The sequence below is a fragment of the Pseudorca crassidens genome, chromosome 4 (genome assembly GCF_039906515.1).
Source record: "Pseudorca crassidens isolate mPseCra1 chromosome 4, mPseCra1.hap1, whole genome shotgun sequence".
Classification (NCBI taxonomy): Eukaryota; Metazoa; Chordata; class Mammalia; order Artiodactyla; family Delphinidae; genus Pseudorca; species Pseudorca crassidens.
This window is the reverse complement of record NC_090299.1, coordinates 43,186,246-43,212,514: the sequence shown is the minus strand read 5'-3', so window position 1 is coordinate 43,212,514 and position 26,269 is coordinate 43,186,246. Positions and strand designations below refer to the sequence as shown.

At 42.7% G+C, this 26,269-nt stretch overlaps 1 protein-coding gene and 1 non-coding gene across 2 annotated transcripts in view; both read left to right on the top strand.

The window, feature by feature from the left end:
• Positions 1-26,269, top strand: part of PROM1 (prominin 1) — a 97,159-nt gene that overhangs the window by 60,105 nt on the left and 10,785 nt on the right. Inside the window, exons 9-18 of the mRNA XM_067734678.1 lie at positions 2,676-2,893; positions 5,233-5,307; positions 7,548-7,611; positions 10,421-10,580; positions 12,929-13,081; positions 18,966-19,089; positions 20,665-20,768; positions 23,025-23,109; positions 24,644-24,790; positions 25,457-25,528. Coding sequence (XP_067590779.1) covers positions 2,676-2,893; positions 5,233-5,307; positions 7,548-7,611; positions 10,421-10,580; positions 12,929-13,081; positions 18,966-19,089; positions 20,665-20,768; positions 23,025-23,109; positions 24,644-24,790; positions 25,457-25,528 — 1,202 coding nt within the window. The remainder of the gene's footprint in view (positions 1-2,675; positions 2,894-5,232; positions 5,308-7,547; positions 7,612-10,420; positions 10,581-12,928; positions 13,082-18,965; positions 19,090-20,664; positions 20,769-23,024; positions 23,110-24,643; positions 24,791-25,456; positions 25,529-26,269) is intronic.
• Positions 10,744-10,850, top strand: LOC137224204 (U6 spliceosomal RNA). Its single transcript, XR_010943298.1, has one exon. It is a non-coding gene; the product is annotated as a U6 spliceosomal RNA (small nuclear RNA).

Sequence of the window (26,269 nt, the reverse complement as noted above, 5' to 3'; positions counted from 1 at the left end):
CTGGAGTGCAAGAGCTGGTGTGACCACAGGATGACGCCAGGCATCTCTGCACCCCAGATCCCTGTCAAGTCAGTGCATTGGAGTGGTGGTTGGCCAAGATCCCTTCCAGCTCCCAAATTATGTGAAGACAAATGATGTGCAAAATGGTGCAGCGTGGTTGGCATGTACCTTTACTTTTTGCCCCATAGTTTGCCCAGTTTTTAATGTTTGCATTACAATTCTAGCTGGATTAAAGTCGATTAAAACAGATTTTCTTTTCTTTTCAGTGCTTCCTGTATTATTAAAGTGTTTTTTATATATATATATATATATATATATATATATATATATATATATATATGTTTGTTTGTTTTTAAGCCAGCCTGAATAAGTTAAACTTTAGCCTCTGACGTTGCCAGAGCTTCTTAAAATGTACTCAATAAACTGCTTTGGCAAGTTTTTTGCTAAAAATCCTTTGCAACCTTATGTGTCTGGTGGCCTTTGGAGAAAGCAGAAATATGCAAATGGATTTGTGCAAATCATATTTGAGCTGCAGGCTAGGACCTATAAAGGAAATGTTCTATGAACTAGTAAAATGTTAATTAGCTAACATTGAGAATCTAAAATATCTTTCCACTGACTCCAGATACATAATATATGTGATCTTAGTAGGCTTGGAATGACCCCCAGAGTTATAACCCAGTAGACATTTTTAAAAAATGCTTTGAAGCCTTGGGAAAATAAAAAAATGTATTACTTCTGAGTCCTTCTTGGGACATGATAGCATAGCACCCATAACCTAGAATGTCTGTACACGGTGCCTAAATGGACACATGTTTTCTGGGCCATCAACTCGTTTTATCATCCATCATTCTTTGTTGTTGCTGTTGTTTGTTTGTTTGTTTCTTGCCTTAAAATAACTCATCTTGAAGTCAAAGTGGAAAAGGCAATGAGCGGTAAACCACAGAACATTAAACTGTGAGGTGTGTGATGTGAGTTATATTTTGCGATGCTCTTTTGCGTTCTGTTGTGTGTTTCTAGTTGCAGCTGTGTTCTTTGATTCTTGTTTCCCTGTGGCAGATATTTATTGAGCCTCTAATATGAGCTGGGTACTAGCTCCATGCTTTGCTGATAATCCTGGGAGGTAGGTGGAAAAGATGAGAAACTGAGCTCCAGAGTGACTGTTTGATAAAATCTTTGTTATTATTATTATCTCAAATACTGTTTAGATAGTAGTTCTTCTGCTGCCTTGCTATAGCACCTTTGGCAAACTCTTTCACCTCTCAGGACCTCAGTTTACTCATCTGTAAATTAGGAGGCTGGTTGGGTCATCTCCTGGTTACTAGGGGAACCTGTGATTCTAGGCTGTGCCTTAGCACGTTTGCTCTTAGGAGATGCCATTGCCCATGTCATCCAAGATGACACCCCAACCTAGTTTTGATGATTTACTCTGAGACCTGGGGAGGCTTCCAGGATTGGACTGTATGACCCTTCATCCCCAATTCTATCACCTTATCTGAACAGAAAATCTTGGAGTCTGCTTCAAATAATCTTTTCTCTTGAATTTTCGTCCGATCCTGGAAGGTAGTAGAACTGGGGTGAGCCCTCATAATACTTTCAGCAAGAGACCACGACAGGAAAGCATTAAAGTGTGTGTGTGTGTGTGTGTGTGTGATTTTAGAACCAAGTTTTATGTGGTTGCCAGGGAAAATTGGGAAAACCAGTTTTTAAGGGCATTTACACTTTCCTAGCAACATGCAATTGTGGCCTGATGCCCTGACATCTGTTCTGTGAGCCCGGAAGACTTATTTGCTTAGAAGAAAATCAGTGCCGTCTAATTTAAGTTTCACGTCTTTTACTGCTGTGATTTTAAGTCGCTGTAGAAAAGAGTTGTATTTTGCTACCTCCCAAGTCATGACTATGGATTTCTATACCCCAGAGAAATCAAGATAGCAAACAATTTTTAGGGATCAACTAGTATAAGGATGCGGGACTAGGCTGCGGGACTTCCACAATAAAACAGGTGGACTCACTGCTATTGAGGAATTTCAATTTGACCATTCTAATCCCCACATTTTGTGATGAACATGGTGGTGGTTTCACCATTTTTCAGATGAAGACATTGCCAAAGAATGTTCAGGAATCGACTTCCGGTTACACAGCAAGTAGCAAAGTTGGGATCTGTACTAGACTCGCCTGAATCCAAACCTGTGATCTTAACCATCGCTGTGTCTACTTCCAGCTCTTTGAATATCCATCACCAAAATCCTCCTGGGTGTGATCAGTTTTTATGTGAATTAAAACTGCTTGGGATTGAAGAGGCTGGCCTGTCTGGGCTGACCTCTTCAAAGCTAGGCAAGGCTAGGGCGGTGACACCTTTTCCTGTGGCTTCTGCTCCAGTGCTAGCCAGTTAATGCTGTGCCCACGAGTCCCAGTCACATTCCTAGCTTGGTACTCACCCTTGCGTATTTGAAAGAGCTCCCAGGTAGGAAAGCTGAGTTGGTTGGAGTAGGCCATCAATGTCCCTGTATTCCCCTTTCAGACTGCCCCTCACAGCAGGCTCCTCTGGTTGCCTTCCAGTGTCATTTACAAGGTTATCGCAAGTTCCTTTAGGGTACTTTTGTAGATGAGAAGGGATTTTTCCATTTGCCAGCCCAGTGGGTGCCTCTGTTCTGAAGCGGGCTGTGTTCCTACAGAAATCCAAGAGACCAGAGAAACCCTGGTCGAAGTGAACAGTATCTTAACGGACATGAGACAGTTATCTGCAAATCTTAGCAACAGCCTGAGTAACGTTAAAGGGAACCTGGAGCAAGCACTCACTGACCCCATGTGCTCTGTGCATCCGGTAATGACCACTTGCAGCAACATTATGAACTCTCTAAGCCTTCTGGATGGCAGCATCGATTTTGATCAGGTGAGAAGGTAACCTGGCTTCAGGGCAGTGTCATTGGGACAGCTGGGGAGGGCTAAGCATGGGCTCACCCATCAGGTTATTTAGCCATCATGTTGGAACGGCTGCAGGAGGAGAGAAGGAATAATGGGAAATACTCCTTGAGAGTTCTCTGCCATCGATTTGATGAAATATATCAGAAAGAATTGAGCTTTTTTTTTGTTCAGATTCTTCTTTTTATAATTTTTATTTTATTTTGACAGTTTGTGCATTTTATAAGATATTGGCTATATTCCCTGTGTTGTACAATGTATCCTTGTAGCTCATTTTATCCATAATAGTTGTACCTCTTAATCCCCAGCCCTGATATTGCCCCTCCCCGCTCCCCACTGGGAACCACTAGTTTGTTCTCTGTATCTGTGATGAATTCAGCTTTAAAAAGGAAAAAGGAAGCAAAAGCCATTTTTGTAGACCTTTAAAAATTAAAATATATATATATTTTTTTGTTTTTTTGCCATACGCGGGCCTCTCACTCCTGTGGCCTCTCCCGTTGCGGAGCACAGGCTCGGGACGCGCAGGCTCAGCGGCCATGGCTCACGGGCCCAGCCGCTCCGCGACATGTGGGATCCTCCCCGACCGGGACACGAACCCGTGTCCCCTGCATCGGCAGGCGGACTCTCAACCACTGCGCCACCAAGGAAGCCCTAAAATATATTTTTAAATGATAGGCCTAGTATATTAACCACAGGTGCCTAAATATAAGGTAATTTTTCACATTCCCAAAGAGAAGATTAGAAAAAAAAAAGAATTTGGAGCAACTTGAATATATAAAGTTCTGGGATATAGATAAAATAATCATGTCTACTCATGATTTTTAATGTATCAATATAGTGATATGTACACATAGCACTTTATATAAAACACTATTTTAATGCAGCTAGATTTTTCTGACTTTCACATTCCATGAATCAATTTTATTCAAACACTTCACATTCAACATCTGTGTTGAATCTACTACAATCACTTTTGTTGTCATTGAACAGTTTTTCAGAGTGCAGGACCTATACTTGCATTTAAATTGTTTGAAATCGAGTTCTTTTGGGGGTAACTTTTTTTTTAACAACTTTATTGGAGTATAATTGCTTTACAATGGTATGTTACTTTCTGCTGTATAACAAAGTGAATCAGCTATACATAAACATACATCCCCATATCTCCTCCCTCTTGTGTCTGAGGTAACTTTTAATTTTGATGGGATTTTGAAACATGCAGAAAATCTGCAAGATTAGTGTACAAGGAAGCCCTGTTTACATCTTTTACCCAGATTCACCAGTTGTCAACACTTTGCTCCATTTGCTTAATGGTATTATTTTATACATCTATCTATGTATCTATCATCTATTTGTATTATCGTATGTATGGGTACAATGCTATGCATTTTGTCCTTTTCTCAATCATCTGGAGTGAGTTGCAGACATTATGCCCTTTTACCCTTAAATATTTCAGTGCATTTCCTAACTTTACATAACCATTATGATTACCAAAATTAGGACATATGACATTGACCCAATACCACCGTCTAATCCACAGTTTACATTCAAATTTTGCCGATTTTTCTAAAAATGCTCTTTAAATTTTTTTCTTTTCTTTTCTCCAGTTTAAGGTCCAGTCTAGAGTACACATTGTCTTTAGTTGTCATGTGTCTTTAGTTCCTTTAATCTGGAACAGTTTCTCAATCTTTCTTCTTTGGCGACATTGACATTTTTTAAGACTGTAGGCCATTTATTATATAGAATGACCTTCGATTTAGGTTTGTCTGATGTTCCCTCATGATTCGATGTGAGTTATGCCTACTTATCAGGGATTTCACAAAAGTGATGTTGTGTCCTTCTTGATACGTTGTGTCAGGAGGCCCATGATATTTGTCCCAGAATTGGTAAGAGGTAGAACACGTTAAATCCATGTATAACACTATAAATGAAAAATTTATTCCAGACCACTTACCAATATAACCACTATTACTTTTAAACATGTTTTTTAAAAGGTTGTTTACAACTGTATTCAACAATATTCAGTACCTGAAATTGTGAGGTCACACGTATTCAATCTGTGTTAAATTTCTTGCCCTTATTTTTAGCTGACTGCAATAAGAGACCTTCAAACATCTAAAATTACTGCTTGTAGAGTCCATTCTGAGCTAATGTGTCTTCCTCCGACAATACACTATTGTTCAAAGGAAACTTAGATCACACCCTATAATATAGAGACTTCAGGACTTGGATTTAAGATGATTCCCTTTTTTATGACAAATAATTTGGGGGGGGTAATCACCTTGCTTTATGTCTTGTTTTATAAAATTTCAGCTCCCATCTTTGGATGAACAAATTGGTAACCTTAATGATATTCTTCAAACAAATTTGTCCAGCCTAGTCCAAAAGGTATGTTTTTTGGAAAAAAAAATACAGTAGATTATTTTAAAGAATAGAATAGTACATAAAGAAATAGGTAACAGCAAAAAAGCAGTGAAATTCTGGACAGGAGTTGCCAAGAAGGGTGATAGATGTTATCCTCCAGGTAATTTTGTTCATTCCCATTCAAGAATTTTTTATTATGCATCTATTGTATGCAAAGCACCTTGCTAGGACCATAAGAGATAAAAAGAAAAGCATGATCTCATCTTCCTGGGGCTCAGAATTGGATGGGTATAGTGTTGGACCCCATGCTGATTCTGACATGAGATGCTCTCCCACTCTGCCGGTGAGTCAGCCATGTTGATTTTGTTTCTTCCCACTTCTGCTCATGTGTACAGGCTGTGTGCTCTGCCTGGCACTCTCTTCTTTCTCCCTATCCTTTGCCCAGCTTCTTGGGCTACTAGGAACTAGTTACTTTAAGCTTTATATATCACTTTCTTAACGAGGCCTTCCCTGGGCATCTTGACCAGATCAAAACCTCTTTTAATACATTCTTACAACATTGCAAATATTCTTTGTTAAGTTCCTCACAACTTTGATTATTGCTTTCATGTCTTGATTGTGCCACAAGACTGTAAATCCTAAAACAGGAAGGGGTCACATTGATCTAGAATACTGTGATTTCCCCAGTAGCCTAAAAGGAAGAGAATAGCTTTATTCTTGACTCTGTCTTTTAGCATGGGTATAAAAAAGTCATCAGATATCTATTAAACACTCATCTAAATATACTAACAAAGGAAGTGTCCCCTTAAACAAGTCATTGAAAACTCCTGGTCTTTGCAGTCTGATGTCACCTCATTTGTCAAAAGAGGGAATTGAACCAGGAGATCTGTAAGTCCTCTCCCAGCCATTAAACCTCTTATGATGGGTGACCTCCCAAAGTCCAAACACAGATAAATGTAGAGGGGTCAGTTGTACCAAACCAACACAAGCACCAGTGTGCTGGGTGGTTTCGTTGCCTTTGAGGAAACAGAAGTCATGAATGTTCTTTTTATGGCATTGCTGTTGCTAGGCTAAAGTGGAAACTTGTTGGCACCATAAATCTTATAAACTTTGTAACTTAGATTGGACTGCCATAAAAGAATATCATAGAGTAAGTGGTATATAAACAACAGAAATTTATCTCTCACACTTCTGGAGGCTCAAAGTCCAAGATCAGTTTGCCAGCAGGGTTGGGTTTTGATGAGGACACTTTCCAGGTTGCAGACAGCCATTTTCTCATTGTATCCTCGCAGGGTGAAGAGAGCTCTCTGGGGTCCCTTTTAAGAGGGCACTAATCCCGTTCATGGGGGCTCCACGCTCATGACTTAACAACCTTCCAAAGGCCCCATCTCCTAATAACATCACACTGGGGATTAGGATTTCAACATATGCATTTTGGGGAGATAGACATTTGGTTCATAAGAAGTTGTAATCACTTCAGTGTTCCCTAGCAGATGTCTAAGTATGTCAGCAGACAGTGAGAAACACAAATGAAGCCCCTTCCAGAGGAAAGGCTGTGCTGATTAGTTGAGTCGCTTGGAAATAATGACATTTTCCTGTCATGGATTTAGCTCCAAAGTGATATAGCTTGGCATGGCTGTTTGGGTTTTCGTTTTAGCCTCACTACAATTTGTATTCTTTCTAAGTTGTGTTTTAGGGCATTACTATTTTCTATGCGACTAGATCTCCAATTTTATTGTGTGATTGGGCTGGAAAGTAAGATTCTATTTTTAGAAATTCACTTTATAGCCGCACATGGTACCTTGTACAGATCAGGGTTTCTTAACCTCAGCACTATTTGGGCTGGATAATTCCTTGTGGTGGGGCCTGTGCCCTGCTGGATATTTAGTAGCACCCCGGCTCATGCCCACACAGTGCCAAGAGCACCCACACAACTGTGATAACCAAGACGTCTCCAGACATCTCCTGGGGGACAAAATTGCCCCCAGTTGAGAAACACTGGTATAAATACATGGAAGCTTTTAACATGAGTTAAAAGTTAAAAACTCTTAATATGATCTTCAACAGATACAATTTAAGGCAAGTCCTCACTAAAAGGGAGTTTTTTTCTAGACTTTTAATGACTGTATCATGATCCTTTTGGCCTTAAGATGAAGGTTACATTTTAGTGTTGCTTCTCTGCTCCATTCTAAGCTTACCATGAATACTAGTGAACTGCTCTTCTACTTACACTGTATATCCATTGATTCTGAATTATTTTTTAGGGCTATAGATCTTTCAATGCTATACCTGGGATAGTGCAAAATGAAACCGTGAACGTCGTATCAGGTGAGATTCCCAAATGGAAGTAATTGTGTATCTCTTCTTGTTAAGAATTGGCTGGTTAGTACAAAGAAATGTATTGTTAAGAATTGTTCTTTTTCCCTCTTAAAAAAAATATTCTCTCACTAAAACCTTAAAAACTAAATGAATATTTCACTTATGCTACCTTCACCAACTGATATCGATTTAAAAAAATAATAATCCTATCAAACGCTGACTACCATCCTCCCGTGGCTGGAAGCTTCAGGGCCGAGGGCCACACTGTGATGGCAGCCTTCATCAGGAGCTATCAGAGCTGACAACAGCCATAGTTTATGACTTGGAAGGTCACATTTTGATTGTCTTCACTGTGAATTTATTTTCTAAACGAACTTAAAATTGATTTTTTAAAAAGAATACACTGTCTAGGGACTTACTTTGTCTCTTTAGGAAAATGTTCATATGCCTCGGAGGCTGATGTAATGTTACTTTAGGGTCTTAAATTTGCTTACAATTTTGGAGAGACAGAACTGAGGTCTGTCAGTTGAGAGAGTTCCACTGGTCTCAAATGACGGAATCACGTTGAATTCAGGTTATGGTATCTGGGGTGAATGTACAGAGAAAGAATGCAGTATAAACAGTTCTTTATGCAGGAATGGGAAGAAACCTGGGTTGTTTGCTAAGGCAAGACATCTCTGAAGCTATGTAAGACTATCTTCTCTCTGTCTCTTTTTTTAAAATCATCTCAGGGCTTCTTTCTATCTGTTGACTAAGTAGTTTTAAAATGTTGTGTTAGAGGTATTTGATTATTTTTTCCCCTAATATTGTTCTTTCAACCCATTAAGACTTGGGTAAAAAGGATTTTATCCTACTACATAGTGCTTTGGAAGTTTTGTGGGTTACCTTCTGATTTAAAATATTAAGATATTCAAAACAGAGTTCATGCTTTCCTATGCTAGCATCTGAGGGCTAACCCACGCTGTACATCTGATAACCACCTGCTTACTAATCTCTGTGTTTACTTTTTTGTTTCCCCTTTCTGGACCTCTTCTGCCAATACGTGCAGCCCTCCCTTGTAAGTCTGGCCAAGTGAGGCTTGCAGTTTGCGTGAGCGAGGCCGGGTGTACACACTGTCATCACATAAACACGAGCCAGAGTTTTCCTGAATCTCAGCAAGTGCCACTCCATCAGACTGAAGACCAAGCGCTGGTTTTTATGTCTTTCCAAAACCAATAACCCTTAGCTCCCATGTTTTGGGCATTAGGTCCTACCCTGCACACATATTTTGAGTGCCTACTATGTGCCAGGCACTGCTGGGCTCTGGGGATGGTAGATAAAGAAGGCACGACCCCTGCCTACCCTTCAGCTGGGCATGGATACAGATGCCCTTTATCACCCTCTGGGAACCTGGTGAGGTGTGTGCAAGGGATCCGAGGTGGGGAGAGGGTAGCAGAAGGCTTCCTGGAGGAAGCGACATCCAAACGGAGGCCTGAAGAAGGCACCAGCCCCTTACAGACCCACCAAGGTTGTGGAGTGTAGGAGGGCAGCACAGCCTGAGAACCAGAAGGGGCTCGATTCTGAGCTGAGGAAACTGTGCGTAGGAGAGGGGACGTCTACATACCACATCTCTCAAACCCCCAGAATTCCCAAGGTTAAAAAAGAGACCTGCAGAGTTACCTTGTGGAGGGTCCTGGGGTCTTGTGGCACACGAGCCATTTGGAGGAGACATCGAGCCACTGTGAGCTCTCCTCCTATGAGCTCTCCATGTGAACCACAGGCTTTGAAAAAAAGTTCCCACCATTGTTATGTAATTTCCTTTTGGACGAGGCTGCCACCTCCCCTAAGTTCACGGGGAGCCCTGGGATCGAATTGTGAGCCCTGCCAATCTTGTTTCTGCTGCTGCAGAGACATTTATCCGCCTTTCAGGATCAGTGGACCTTGAACCGATTAGTATGTTTTTGGTATGTCCCTGTCAAGAATCACAGTGGGTAAGGCCACCTTCAGATCAGGTGTGAGTGTTGGACCACGTGACAGCTCCCACCCCTGGTGGCTTTGATCCCAGGACCTGCCATGATGGTCAGACACTGTCCAGAAAACTGGAACTTACCTCCTCTCTGACAGATTAATAGAAACTATTTGACCGCTGGGAATACGATTGCTTTTTGCATGTAAGAGACACAGGTGTGCTTTAACAAGTCTCAATTTGTATGAGTCAAATAAAATTTTAACAAAAGTGTCGCCTGGGGTCACTTGTTCAAAAAATTGGTCGTGGAGAATTACTGTGTTCCTGAGTACCATTTCGTAGATGGAGGAGTTGTTATATTATTAAATTATTTTTGCAAAATCATTTAACAGAAGCTTTACAGTTAGATAAACCCGAGTTTTCATCCCATTTCTAGTGCTTTCTGAAAAAGAGACATATGGGCAAGTGATCTAACCCCTATGAGCCTCAGTATCACTGTTAGGGAAACAGGAATAAGAAATGGGTTAACATTTATAAAAGTGCCTGGTCCATTGTAGTGGCACACAGTGCATTTTAATCACCCGATCTATTTTTTTCTTTTTTTAGTGAAATAAGTAGAAGAAAACTCTGGCTTGATTTCAGCACCATGTCATTTAAGTTAGCTCTCATAGCTTGCTCTTTTGTTAAGTAATTGCTTTTTGATGGGCTTAGCTACATTCATGCTTGTTGTAGAACCTTTTCATATTTTAAACACATACATAAATCACATGGGAAAAACTAAAAGCAGTTCAAGCTTTTCACTTGAGTTCCGAGACAAAGTTTCTCGTCTCCTCTAGGTTTGAAAATGCATAACTGAGGCATCTTTGTTTTCAGATGTCAAAATGACGTTGGATTCCATTGGTTCTGATATCAAAAATATAAGCAAAAATATTCCTATTCAGGATAAGCTGTCAAATTTCATTCGTTACCTTAATGACACTGAAAATTACATCCACCGCCATTTACCCACTCTGGAAGAATACGATTCATACAGGTGAGTGCCTCCTTTGAACTGGTACACTAAAGAGGGAAACTTGCTATGGGACGGGAGAAAAATTTGACAATATAACCAGGATAAGCTTATGAGAGCAAATTGTACAAAGAGGCCATAATGTGATATGTATTCACTCTAGTTTATGTTCATTAAAAAAATTGAAGTGTTCACTTCGGCAGCATGTATACTAAAATTGTAACTATACCAAGAAGACTGGCATGGCTGCTGAGAAAGGATGGCATGCAAATTCATGAAGCATTCCATATTTTTTTTTTTAATTGAGGACTGAAAGTTCTTGAGCCAAATAGTCAATTATTTGCAGTTTTGATGTCATCCGTGGCTTCCGAAATCTTGGTTATAATTATCTAAGGCATGTAACAGGATTTTAAAACTTAAAAGGAATTAAAAAGGGCATTGGGATCATATTTTTCTTTTTGTTGGTTTATAAAAGAAATATGTAGAGGTTGGTTCTTACAGAAAGAGCATCCCTGAAACCAGCGAATTGTGTGAAGCTGCTGTCGTTCCCAGCTCTTTGTCCTTTAGAAACATGCTAGTGGGAGGCTTTGGCCTTGGGAGGTGATGGTGGACATAGATCTCAGACAAGAGCGCTGGGCAAGGCAGGACTTAGAGCCTCGAGGCATTTCCAGGCTCATGTGAGATGTGAGACGTACTCTCCCCTCTGAAAGGCTCAGCCCCACGACCGCCCACTGGAACTATTCCTACTGCTCAAAGCCACGGAGATTCTGGACACTCCCGTTCCTGTTCAGGTTATTTATTATGCAAGAACACAAGATAAATAAAAACAATAATTGCTAGCCTTTAGGGAAGAGTCACAATGTGCCTGCCACGTGCTGTCCACATGGCATCTCATTTAATACTCAGAAAAATCTCCTGGGTTGTGTTCTGTTTATAATCCTGTTTCTTAGAGGCTCAGGGAGGTGAAGTGATTTTTCAACTCCCACCTGACTATGCCCATAATTATCAATATGCCATTTCCTACTGTGTGGCTTGGCCACCCCAGCAGGTGTCGGAACAAAGATAGGACAGACCCTTTCCCAATGAACTTACAATCTCAGAGGTCAGACTTTCACAGATGAAAAGAATGGTACAATGACCTGTCTACATACCAGCTCCCCCTTCCTTCCACCTTCCCCTGCCCTGAGACTATAAGTTTATTTTAAAAAGAAATTTAATGAAGCAGATGAGGCTTGCATTAACGGTAAAGGATTTCTGAGGCCAGGTTCCATGGCTTATTTAATTCTGTGTCCTCAGTATCTGGAACAAAAAGTCACAGAATGGGTGCAGGTGCTTATTCTAATTATCGAGGTTTTTTTTTTTTTTATAGATCTTTATTGGAGTATAATTGCTTCACAATACTGTGTTAATTTCTGTTGTACAACAAAGTGAATCAACCTTATGCATACGTATATCCCCATATCCCTTCCTTCTTGAGCCTCGATCCCGCCCTCCCTATCTCACCCCTCTAGGTCGTTACAAAGCACTTAGCTGATCTCCCTGTGCTATGCTGCTGCGTCCCACTAGCTAACTATTTTACACGAGTTTGTTCTTAGTTGAATGAAAAACTGTAGTGACAGTTTGTTTTATAGTGTTTTAAAGGTTGGGAAGCATTTCTACCCTTGAATGCTCCTGGGTTGCTGGAAAAGTTTGATGTACATTCCGGGAATGCCAGTAAGACCTAATTGAGGATCCATTCTCCTGAAACGTCTCACAGGACCATTACAAAATCGAGACTTGCATTCTGCAGGCATTTGATTTAGGATGCTCCTAGAATTCTAAAATATTCAATGCACTCATCACATAGAGAGTGCCTGGCTCAGTAAGGAACACAATTCAATCCCCACCGCCCCCAAATATTTCTGCAACCACAAAACATTTTAGATAAAAGACCAGAGGAAAGAGACCCCAATTTCCTTATCTGTTGTCTAATCATGATCTGTCTACATCTCATCATCATTATAATAAGCACTTACAGCCTCAGGAACCTTGAAAGAACTTACAAACCTTAAGGGCCATGGTTATCGGTACCCTTGGAGAGGTTGAGTCAACCCTGCTTCTGGGCCCTGTGGAGGTAAGGCAAAGGAAAGAAACGACAATCCCATGACCACTGAGAGCTCTTTGAAACCAAGATAAACACTGTCTTGGTTGGATTGGAGGACTAGGGGTGAAAAGGGATCTTTTCACAGCACTCTCACCCTCTGAGGAATTAACAGAGGAATCTGATATTTGATTGCCAAGAGTTTTTCAACCACTCCAGTCCAGGTCTAGCAGCTTTTGTGTTGTGATGATGTCACCTCTTACGTTTGCTAACACTGTGTTTGCTCCACCAGGTGGCTGGGTTCCTTGGTTGTCTGCTGTTTACTGACCCTCATAGTGATTTTTTATTTCCTGGGCTTGTTGTGTGGCACGTACGGCTACAACCAGAATGCCACCCCAACCAGACGAGGCTGCGTCTCAAACACTGGAGGCATCTTCCTCATGGTGTGAGTGTTGGCTCTTCCTTGCCATGTGTGGGGGATGCAGGGAGGTAACTGGTGTGACAGGGACCCGGTGACCTCTGGTAAGCAGTCTGGGTTCCAGTGACGTAGGTGGGCTGGTGTGACTGTACTTTCATCGGTCTGGGAAATTCCGTTAAGCATGAAAAGTAAAGGAAACTCTAGATTGGTTGCACTTTGATTGACAAGCTTAAAAGCTGATAGCTCTTTAAAGCAGCTATCAGGGAAATTATTTCCAGTTTGCTTTCTTAATTCTCATTGTTTTTCCCCATATCTACGTATCTACATATCTATCCATCCATCCATTCATTCACCATACTTGCTGAATATTGACCTGACAGACAGACACTGTTCACTCTGAAACTTGATTTAGAACAGAGGTTGCCTACCTGGCACCCTTGGAGTTACACAAGTAGCCTAGTGATGCGATCAGGTGTGAAGTACCAGCAAGTGGTGAGCCTGCAGTGGACTGGAGCAGTTATCCCCATTTCAATTACATTCACATCCAAGTTCATATTTTTGGAAAAAAACAACAACCACCTTTATAGGGTATGACAAAGCAGAGGGGGCATGAGCTGGGTGGAACTGGAGATGGAGCCAGTAATGTAAACCAGTAACCAGGGGTAAAAGCTTCAAATGCTCCCTAGAGGGGAATCTGTGTGAGTTCCAACTCGATATTCTCTTTTCTGATAAGCTTCATGGAGAACCAGCGGCGAGGGGTGTGATGGGGCTCGAGGGGAGTGTAAAGATTTGGAAGAAGCCCTTTGGGCAATAGGGAATCAAAACCACAGCCATTTCTTTGCTTATGTCACTAGTGACGTGCATTACCTTGCTTTTTTAAACTTTGGGTCACTATAATAATCACGCTGCTTATGAGCTGTGATCCTAAGGCCTTTTCCTTAAACCTTCAGGCTCCACTATAGTACACTTTACTAACATTAATACAGGCACATGAGTTTCTTTTTTTTATTGAAGTATAGTTAATTTACAATTTGTGTTCATTTCTGCTGTACAGCAAAGTGACTCAGTTATACACATTCTTTTTTTATATTCTCTTCCATTATGCTTTATCACAGGATACTGAATATAGTTCCCTGTGTATACAGTAGGACCTTGTTGTTTATCCATTCTAAATGTAGTAATTTGCATCTACTAACCCCAAACCTCCCAGTCCCTCCCTCTCCCTCCCCAACTCCCCCTTGGCAACCACAAGCCTGTTCTCTATGTCTGTGAGTCTTTCTGTTTCGTAGATAGGTTCATTTGTGTGTGTGTGTTTTTAAGTGAGTTTTAAAAATAACCTTAAAGCTAATGACATGGGAGTCTGCCAGAATTGGACAAAATTGGACAGAGCTCCACACATGGAAAAGCCTATTTGCTTACATACTTAAACTTAAGAAATGAAGCCAGCAAGGAAGAGGATATGTGCCCAGCCTTTTTGTTTAAATGTACACAGCTACAGAGAGAAAATTAATTTAATGTTCAGAATTTAATAATCCTGACACTTGGCTGTTTCATCAGTGTCTTGATGGTGAATTTATATATTACATCTATTCATTACATACATTTATGTATTACATCTATTTAATTATTTGAAAGGAGGGCGTAACTTGCTCTGAAAAGGTACAAGTTTCATAAAGTTCTATTCCACTTTTAGGGATGAAACCAAAAAATGTGATATCTAGCTTCAAAGAATAAAAAGTAGGAGAGTCATGAGTAACTTGGTGGAGGCTAAGAGCAACTTCAGTTTGGCTGTTATACTCACTTCTGCAGATTAAGGAATCTCTCTAAAGGGTTAAAGTCACATGGAAACCTATGGCTTAGGAGCCGAAGGATTTATCTCAGCAGTGGGGAAAAGGCTGGTAACCATAAGCTGCTGTCAGATGCATTTTGGGAGGTCTGCAGACTGAGATTTCTGTACTGTCGAAGCCTACCACTCATCATGGCTTGCTTCGCTACGCTTAGCAGAATTCTCCGTCTCTCTCTTGAGACATCTGGTAAACAACTGGATAGACTAATCAGACTAACTAGAGGAATGCCGTTTCTTCTTTATAATTGTTTACTTGCTTGTAGAAATGAGAAAGAGTATATTTAGTTCAGCTTCAACCAAAACACCACCTGCTCTTTAAAAACGGTGACGTTATCCAGTCAAGAGCATGGTCTCTTTAACAACCAAGCAAGAATCCTTGCCTCCCAAGAGGATCCTAGTGAAAGACCTGGAAGGAGGGAAGCAGAGAGTCCTGGCTCCTATCCTGTGTCTTCTGAGGGTCCAGGGAGCATTTTAGGGGCTGAATGGGATGCAGTGGTGAACGTACATCTGTGGGGGGAATATGGATGGTTTCCCCAGAGATAAGGAGACCTAATTAAGGCAACCAGAAAACAATCTCTTGTACCAAAGACCGTTATAAAACTTCCAATTTTAGCTCTTGAAAACAATGCCCGATTATCGACACCTCTGAAGAGAAACTAAGATCACGTGTTGCCATGGGCATATTACATACGGCTGGTGGCAGTTTCAGTGGTTATAGATATTTCAGACAGCAGTTTGTCAGGCTATAGCAGGTCATTCCCATTTTAGGGAATTTATTTTGAGGCAGTAGACCAAACTATGGGAAAAGCATTTTGAGCAGAGACGTGTTTTTGTGGTGTTAGTTGTAACAGTGAGGCATTCGAAGTGGCACACAAGGCAGCCACTTCGGAGGCTGGAGTAGATTATGTGGCCGCTGAAAGGATAGAGAGGTTGGCTGTCCTAGGTGGCTGACAAAAGTTTCTAAGATGTTCGACAAGGGCCCACAAAATTATGCACATGTTTTTTTTTTTTTTTTTTTGGCGGTACCCGGGCCTCTCACTGCTGTGGCCTCTTCCGTTGTGGAACACAGGCTCCGGATGCGCAGGCTCAGCGGCCATGGCTCACGGGCCCAGCCGCTCCGTGGCACGTGGGATCTTCCTGGACCAGGGCACGAACCCGTGTCCCCTGTATCGGCAGGCGGACTCTCAACCACTGCGCCACCAGCGAAGCCCAATACATGCATATTTAGAAAACAAAGGCTGGAAATGTTAACGGCATGCTCTTTAGAGTAGTGGGGTTGTTTTGAAGTGAAGTGTTCTCTCAGAGGTTTGTAACTAACACACACACACACACACACACACACACACACACACACACACACACACCCTCTGATGCCCACAGTTAGAAGCCTGGTGCCTGGCAGAGCCTTCACACACCTTCCCCTTCTTCACACATCTTCCCCTTCTTCACTCTTTCCCTAACGCAGTAGCCCTGTTGGTCTGAGAAGGTCCAAAGGGACTTAGGGCCCCACCAGCAAACATTCCTTGCTATTTATTTCAGAGGAGCCGTGCAGATGTTTCTAATTATGCCTTGAGCATTTGCACTGGGGGGAGCCATGCCCTTTGGGAACACTGTTGTGATTGAGAGCATCAGCCTGCACACTTCCTAGGGTCCTTCCTGGTGTGCACCAGCGATGGTACAGGGTTTGGCTATTCCATCTAGACTGATTTAAGAGTTTGCTCCCTCTGTGTCTCCAGCGGGGCCACTGGGCACTGCTAGAGAAAAGTCATACAGCAGAGCACATTAGGATCCCTACAGAATTGTGATTCCCCACCTCACATGGACCCTCCACAGCCCTTCAAGTTCCTTCTTTCCTCCCTCCCTCCCGTCCTTTATTCTGCGATTGTCTTTCCACTCTGACGCATCCATCCTCCTTATTTTCCTTTTCTCTTCGCTGATGGGCTTACCTTTCTCTTCACGGAGAAAATAGAAGCCATCATAAACTTGCCACCCCCAAACCTCTGAAGGCACCTGTGCTCACAGGCATGGGAAGCCAGAGGCAGAAGGGTCTCTCCCATCTAGGCTCCCTCACTCCCCAGCATCCCCGCTGTGCTCTCAGCCCATCCCCACCCACCATCCCGAGGATAGAACAAAGCCTCCCTTCTTTCTCCTGCGTCTTCATTCTCTTCTCCTCTCCTAGACTTTCTTCTCAACACTTAAACATGTTCTGTTCTCTCCCCTCCTTAAAAACCGAAACAGAAAACCCCTACCAACACCCGTTCTTCCATCTAACTCCACTCTCTGCACAGACGTCTCAAAATAAAGATCTGTGCCTGCTGCCCGTCTGCTGCTTTCCCACCTCCTGCCCAGCCTACACCACTGTGGCTTCGTTGCCGGCCACTTTCAGGTCAGCACTGACTTCTGTGTCTCCAGTACAGTGGACTTCTTCGAGTCCTTCTTGACCGTGTCCTCACAGCAGTGACTGGAACAGCTGCCAGTCCTTCTGCAAACACTCCTTCATACCCCATCAGTGACCTCACACCCTCATGGTCTCCTTCCCACCTCCCTGACCCTTCATCTTGGTCTCGTTTGCTGTCTCTCTCTCCACCACCTGTTCTCCAAATGGTGAGGTCCCCCAGGCCCAGTCCTAGGCTGCTTCTCCGTCCAACCCCAGCCCCAGGGATCAGTCATCATTTCTAAGCCACTGACTCACTAAAGTAGGTCTGTAACCCAGGCATCTGCGCTCCAAACACCTGGCGGACTCCTCCACAGCATGTCCTCCGAGATGTCTCCCAGGCAACGTGACCAGAAGCCAATCTTCTCTGCCCTCCCTGTCCCTGCTGCTGACAAGCCCTGGTGCCCCTTTCCCTCCCTTTCCTTCACCTCCAGCGCACGTCTTCAGGACGTCCTGCTGCATCTGCCTCCCAGGTCACACCTCTTTCACCCGCTGGCTCCCCTCCACCACCGCCAGCTGCATCAGGCCACCATCCAGGGCGAGAAGCAGCCTCCTTGGTGGCATCCTCCTCCACATGGGCACCTGTCCCTCCACCCTTCACACTCTGCCAAGAGGGCTTTTCTTCAGAGAGAAATGGGGGTGTGTTCCTCCGGTGCTTAAAGGTCTTCAATAGCTTTCCCTCCCTGCATCCCCCATGCCCCACCCAGCTCGCCCCTACCTGCCTCTCGAGCTGCCGTTCACTGCTCGTTCTCTGCCATCTCTCTGGATGCAGAGCCACGTCAGCCCCTTTCAGACTCCCAAGAGTACATTTCCTACTGTCAGCTGAAAAAAATGCACAACATGAAAGCTGAGAATTGTGTTTTATTCGGCAGACAAAACTGAGGACTTAAGCCCAGGATGCAGCCTCTCAGATCTCTCTGAGGGACTGCTCCATAGAGGTAAGGGAGGAGCCCGGATACAGAAGAGTTTCTGCAACAAGGACCAGGTGGTAGGAACATCAGAAGGTGACTGTTCATTAAAGAAAACCAGACATCCCAAGTCAAGGAATTTAGCACTTTTCTATGTATGGAAGATGCAAGAGTCTGGGCTCACTGAAATCATTCCTTTGCCCTGCACCTCAGCTATCTGGGGCCAGCATCCTGCGCTTCATCTTGAGTCTCTCAAGGTGCCCCTGTTGGAAGGGGGCTGCAGCAGCTGATGACTTGATGGTGGGCATCCTGTTTTTATCCTGAGTTCCCTCAGTGCTCACTGATGGGGCAGATAGAATGTGATGGATTGATGGCTGCAACATCCTTTGTTTACTGATGTCAGGCAACATTTTTTCATTGACACTGCCTTACAACCTCCTCCCTCACTGGAAAGCCTTGGTTCACTCCAATGACTCCAGAGCCCATGTCTGAACCACCGTGCTGGGCTTGCAAGCAGGCGAGGGACTCAGTCCTACGTGTTCCCTAAACAAGCGCCTGGTACTTCCTGTCTGCACCCCTCGGTAGGCCGACCCGTTTAACCTGCAGAAAGCTGAAGACTCCAAGTCATTTTATACGTTGAATAGGTAGAATGAGTAAGTACTAGTAGGTAATATTGAATAATTCCTTGTAGAATTATTCACTTTATTTCTATTTTTTTTCCAGCGGGGTTGGATTCAGTTTCTTCTTTTGTTGGCTATTGATGACCATCGTGGTTCTGACTTTTGTTGTTGGTGGAAATGTGGAAAAACTGGTCTGTGAACCTTACCAAAACAAAATGTTATTCCAGGTAAACATGGTTTTTGTGCCCATTATGAAGAGCTTGAGCCAAAACTTTTATTTTCCCCTTTCTCGTGGGTTTCTTCGAGAGCAAAATGATGAGCAGGTGGTTTATATTCAGTAGGTTGAGATTCCATCTATTTGTCAGAGCAAAAAAATATGGCGGTACAGTTGACCCTTGAACCACAGGGAGTTAGGAGCGCTGACCCTCCACGCACTCAAAATCTGCATACAATTTATATTCAGCCTTCCGTATGCATGGTTCCTCCATATCTCCTTTCTTGGATTCAACCAACCTTGGACCGTGCAGTACTGTAGTATTTACTACTGAAAAAAATCCTCTTATAAGTGGACCCTCGCAGTTTAAACCCATGTTGTTGAAGGGTCAACTGTATTTTTTTTTTTTTTAACGTAAGTGAAATCAGTACCAGGAATTAAGCCTTGCTCGTCAATGTTGATTGTAATATTTGGGGAGAATACAATTCTCCTCAGCAGTAGTTCCCAAATGCAGAACATCAGAGGATAAGTTCCCGGGTTCCTTCTATACCTCAAGAGGTTTCTGACCTTTCACATAACTTCCCAGATGACAGTTGCCCACACAGATGGTTTGAGGGTCGTAAATTTGAAGTGAAAGAGACTGATAAATGACACACCTCATAGCTGAGGGTTGTCCCTGGTGGAAATCTGACGAGGTAGTTGGGAATTGAATGCAATTCACTTTCTCCATCTAAGACCAACTACTTCACACTCTAGGGCACCAGGTGCAAGTTTAGCTTCATTAGTTAATGAGGAAGTTTTGATCTACATGTCTGTCTTCTAACTTTGGCTTTCCAGTGTTTTTCTCTAGATTCTGATTTTAAAAATATATTTGTTTTCCTATTTTATTGTATATATTTTTTCACCTCAAATCTGTTATAAAATCAGGTGAATGCTTGCTAAAATAAACCAGTTGTGGTGGTGGTATTTTAATGACTCAGTTGGTTGAAGAAAATTAAATCGGGATAATTTGTCAAATTATCTCCATTTGGCCTCTTGATAAAAAATAATAATAACACATCAAACCAGATGTGTCATCATCTTTTGTACTGTGTTAAATTGTGAAAAAGGAATTCTTAAAAAATAGAGGATATTTTGAAACCATTTACACTCCGTAAGTGTATATACAGTCATGTACCAATTAGCCCACCTTAAATATACATAATATGAAGTCAAAGATTGTGCCCCATTTAATTCCTTTTGTCTAGAGGGAAGTAGTGAAGATCTGGGTCTACTGCTTCATGGCTTTCTATTAGATATTCTGAATCAAATTATCTATTTTTCTCCCATTTCTAATGTGTTTATTTTACTAGAATGAAATGTTCCCCCCCAAAAGTAGTCCCAATAATTCCTACTAATGCTATCCAGTGGTCGATATCTTTATTCCAATCACGCTATTATTTTCTAGTTTTAAGTTGAAAGTCAATGAGGAAAATCATGGTATAAAAATCCCCCAGATGCCGTATATTGAACAGAATATTCATTTTATTATATGCATGTAAGTTAGTATAAAACTGTCTTTAAAAAAAAGTTTTTTAATTTGTTCTAGGTTTTGGACACGCCATATTTACTAAATGCCGATTGGAAATACTATCTCTCTGGCATGGTATTTAACAAACCAGATATTCATCTCACTTTTGAACAAGTTTACAGGTATAAGTAATTGCATCATGCATTTTTTGCTGCTTAGAATGTTGTGTTTTTACAATGAGAATTTTGCTTTCAACATGTCTTTAATTTTAACGGTCAACTTTCCAGTTTTAGAAGTAAGCTGTTCTCTGGTCTTAGCAGTAAGACCAAAAAGATAATCCTTTCCCTGAAAGCCTTCTAGGCCTTAGGATGGTACTGTCCCAAGCCGCCCTGTCTTAATTACTAGAATTCACTGGTAACAGTGACCTAAAATGCATTCTTGTTTAAGAATCACCCTGCCCCAAGTAAATGCCATATAACAAGAATTCATTGGATGGGTCTGTTGATGGAAATAGTCAGTAAACATGGGAATTCCCTGGAGGTTCAGTGGCTACAACTCGGCGCTTTCACTGCCAGGGCCCAGGTTTAATCCCTGGTCAGGGAACTAATATCCCGAAAGCCATGGTGTGGCAAAAAAAAAAGAAAAAGAAAAAAATCAATAAACAGTCTGTAATAGGAATAGAAAAGAGTTTTATCTGAGCCAAACTGGTGACTATAGCCCCAGAGACAGCCTCACAGATAGCTCTGAGGAATTGTTCCAGAGAACCATGGCTTTCAGAATAGTTTTATATCTTGTCAGAACAAAGAACATTAAACAAGTCAGGGATACATTCATTAAAGGTTTCAAAAAAAAAAAAAACAGATCAGGATATACACAATGAATCACTGTGGCCTTGGCACCTGGGAAGGGAGTCTTATCATCAAAGGAGTACCAACATAGATGTCCCAGGGAGGGAGATATTTAATCTTTATTTTTAACATGGACATTCTTTACTTCTGGTCAATGCACCCTTTTCTTTCATAATTAAAGCCGATGTACAGTGTGTGTTTGACAGGCCACAAACAGCTTGTTTTAGTTAGCATAAAATTTGAGTTAAATCATGTAGAAGCCAGAATGACTTCCCGAGACCTCAATATGTGAACATTTCTTTCGTCAGGTCCAAATCTCAGACATGCTAATTGCAATGCAACTGGAGATCCAGGCTGTACAGTCAGGCTGCCTGGGCTCCAGTCCTGGCTCTACCACCGGGGCCTTTGTGATCTTGGGCAGTTCCACTTCCTGTCGCTTCAATAGGGATGATGACAATAGTAATCTGAGTATCACCAGCTCCCCATCACTTCTAGCGAATGAGACAGCAAACAAGCGGCACAGGTGTCAATCACTCACACCTCGCCTCCATGGCAGGCAATGGTCATCAACTGTGGTCTTCTGCTTTGCCCAGAGGGTCACAGGAGCCTTCTCAACAGCATGTTCTCGGTAGACATTTTCAATTCATTGGAGTTTCTGTGCACAGTTAATCCATCCCTAGGCTCAGAGGAGGCCGAGCTCCTTGGCCTGGTCTGCCGGCTCTTTGTGATTCTGGCTCCCGTGGAACTCTCTGGTCTTACCTCTGTTGGTTAGTGTATCAGACTCTCTGTTCCAATGCCAACCCACTTGGGGCTCCCTGGAGAGGAGTATCCCACCTCTTGGGATGTGGGAAAGTTGCTTCTCCCAGGCATCCCTTGGGACTGGAGGGCCTTGGCTACTGCACAAGGAAGAGGCGCCCCAGGAGGTGGCCATCTGGGTAGCAAGGATATGCATCAGATAAGGCCACCCTGCTTAGCTCCTCCGAGGAAGCGTTTGTCACATTTTAAAGAAGCACGGAGAAGTGAGGCCAAGTTAGGTTTATAGCCGAAGTGGACCGACCGTTTGGATGTTTGTTGCTCCCTCCCTATCTCCATCCTACCCTTAGTCCAACCTTAGGTTTAGTAGGTGAAGCTCAACCCTGGAAATATGGAGGGAGATGGTCTGGCAGGGGCTTGATAGAGTTTTAATCTTTTATGAAATCTTTTAATGATAGTGCTTTGTAACTTACCTCTTTCTGACATCTGTTGTTTTTTTAGATTAGAGTTTATTTCTTCCCAATTTGTAAACTTGTTATTACAGCACTGGAAAGAACACAAAGGACACAGATAGAAGGATGTCGTATTCACCAGTCCTAGTGTATCTGTTGCAAACATGGGACATTTAGGAAAACAGGGAACGAAGTGAGGAACGGCGGGCACCCGGGGGTTCGTGCAGCCACTGGTGGTGGCCTTCTGTGTCCACACCCAGATGCCACGTCTGTGGTCACAGATTAAACAAAGACGAACAGTTCGCCTTTCTCTCCAACCTTAGCAGTGGACAGAGGTAGCCACAACTGCCTTTCTGGATCCTGATTTCTCTGTTTATTCCCTCAGTGATTGCAAAGAAAATAAAGGCATTTATGCCACACTTAAGCTAGAGAACACCTACAATATCAGTGAACATCTCAGCATTAAAGAGGTGAGTAATTAGAACCAATCAGAAAATTAACATTTCTTTACTAAATTCAGTTGTCTTTTTTTTTATGAAAGTCACATAAGATAAAAATTAACCATTTTAAAGTGACTTTAGTACATTTGCAAGGCTATGCAACTCTCACCTCTACCTAATTCCAAAACATTTGCATCACCCCTGACCAGTTGACTTTCTTGAGGCATGAGTTTCTTTAGCAGATGATGGAAGATCCTCTCCAGGGGCGTCCCTACAGACACTTCACAGGGAAAGAGTTTATCCTTTGAGTGTCCCTGTTCCTGGAGGCACAAACCCCACTTGTTTCCCAGGGATACTGACTCTCCCAGACCAGCCATCCTTTTCTGTCACATCCCTGAGTGGCGACAAGAACCGTGGCCCACAGAGTCCTCACTCCTTATGAATGATGGCTGTGGCCCCAGGGCTCCCAGATAGGCCTTTAGCAAGAGACAGAGTGGCAACAAGGATGGAAGGGACAGAGGGAATGAATGACCTCTCCTCCTCCTTTGCCCAGACCAGCACCCAAGCCTTGAGTGTTCAGACTCCAAGGAGAGATCCCTGTAGAGCACACTGGCTGGAGGAAGGGGCAAGGGGGCTTCAGCAGCCCAGGCCTAGGGCACCCTTAGCCTAGGCTGTGTCCACTCCCTCATACCTGGAGGCCTTCTGGCCTTCTCAGCTGTGCAGGAGAGAATCTAAGGAACCTTGCTTCTTCTGGGCTTCCGATATAGAAGCAATTACTGAGGAAAATCAAGGGGAGAAGTTGTCTCCCAAACCCCATGGCTTACCCACTGAGGCATCACAGAAGGCTTCCAGGGTTGCCATGAGGCCACAACAGCCTGATGATTTTCAGATGTGAAGAGGTTTATTTGAAAGCTGTATACAAATTTCGGATTCTCTTCCATAAATATAGCTTGCATGTATTTATAAATAAAATATAACGTTGCAAGCAAGCCCTAATCGATGTCCTCTACTCATTTGCTCATTATGCCATGTGCCATTTTCTTGGTGCACCACGATGAGTAGGGTGGGAGAGGCCCCAAGTCATGAACCACGTTCCCGTTGATCTCAAGTCTCTCTATTACCCAAGTCCAGTGCATGCTGCCTCCTTCCCCTGGAAAGCAGCCTGCCCAGCCCCTTTCAGCATCTCTGTTTGTCAAGACTTGCTCAGAAGTCACCTCCTCTCTGTTGCCCTTCCCAGCCTCCTGCCTTGAAAGGCTCTGCCCCTGGTGTCCCAATGCATTTCATGTGCCTTTATCACGACACTGCCTCTTCCCTTTGAGATCTTTGAGGGTAGAGATGCAATATGATTTTGTTTGGCATTCCACCTCCTCACATAGTGCTTGGCATAGGGCAGGGAGGCGGGGAAGGAATGGGAGGGGAGAGAAGAGAACCGGGAAGAAACGCCAGTCAGGTACATGTGTATTTGTTTTGGCCAGTGTAATTTTATTGCTCTTTTAAAGCATTAAGTAGGTGATGTTTTTGGAGAAGAGTGGATTTATTTATATCTTTCCTTTTTATTATGCAGCATACCGGAAACATAAATAATAATTTTGAAAATATGAATATAAGAATTGACAATATAGTTCTGCTGGATGAGGCAGGAAGAAGAAACCTTATGGATTTCAGTTCTTCAGGAATAGACAAAATAGACTATGGTGCCTTCATGGCTGCGGTATGACCCATATGTTCGCACTTGATCTTTGGGGGAAAAGTTGGGGCATCGTGTGTGTGTGTGTGTATATATATAGATATATGATATTTTTTGTTTGTTAGTTTTTTGTTTTTATTTTTGTTTTTTTATTGAGATGAGAGTCACTCAACATGAAATTAACTCTTTTACCAAGTGAGCACTTCACTAGAATTTAGTATAATCACAATGTTACATAACTATCATCTCTATCTAGTTCCAAAGCACCTTCATCACCCCAAAAGAAAGCCCCGATCCCATTAAGCAATTGCTCCCCATTTCCCACTCCCAGCCCCTGGCAACCATCACTCTGTTCAGTTTCTGTGAATTTACCTATGTTGGATATTTCATATGAATGGAATCATACAGTATGTGACCTTTTGTGTCTGATAACCTTAACTGGTCCGTTTCATGTAGCCCAAGTTTTTTGAGATTCATGTACATTACAGCATGTATCAGTATTTTATTTCTCTTTATGGTTGAATACAAATAATACTGTGTGTATAAACAAGAATGCAGATGTGTCTAGCCTTAGCGTGTCTAGCCTTAGTTTATGGTTGTGGACTCATGTTCACTCTGTTGCTTATTAAAATGCTGTTAAGGTTCAAAAATCCCATATCCATAACACAGCTTTTTATACCTCTTTTGTAGACTGGGAAAAATCCCACAAAAGTGAATCTTTTATCATTTGCAAATGATCTAGAAGTAAAAGCCAACCATTTGGTGAGTTCAAACGGTCCGGCTCAAGGCTGTCATTGTCGTAGATGTGAAATGTCAGTACCGTCCTTAGAGAAGCTATGGGAAGAGGTTCCTTGTACCACAAGTAACCCTTGTTTAAACACGCCGCTCTGTGCATGTTAAAAGTTCTCATCAGCAGCCATTGCCACATGGCGCCACAGTCCGTGAGCCTGTGAAGGTTCCCAGGGCAGCTTCAGGGTGCAGGCTCTTCCCAGCCTCTGCTCGTGGTGCTGCTGCCCTCACTGCTTGAGCACCGGACCTGCTTTCACTCCATCCACCCCTCCACTGCCAAACACCTGTGCGCACATTTTCTTGCAATGTAGGGAATGGTAACTGAGGACATGGGAGGGACATCCCGTTTGGTGCTTTGCATCGCCAATAATGAGCGGATAAGGGAGGGCAAAGACACCATCCAAGCCCCATAAGCTTCCCCATTACCAGCTTCTCTGCTGGTTGGTGACTAATGGCTGTAACTGGTCCCTTTCACAAAGCGGCAGACCTGGACTCTGGGGGAAGACCAGGATTTAAGTCCTGAGTCAGCCTCTTCCTTAACTGTGGGAACTTAGAAACAATATTTCACCCCTATGTGCCTCAGTTTCCTCATCTGTTAAATGGAGGCAGTAGTAACGCTTGTTAGACGTTACTATACTAAAAACGATTTAAGTGTGGGTTAAATAAAATTTCTCAGTTGATTGAGCCTTGGTTTTCTCATCTGTAAAATGGAGC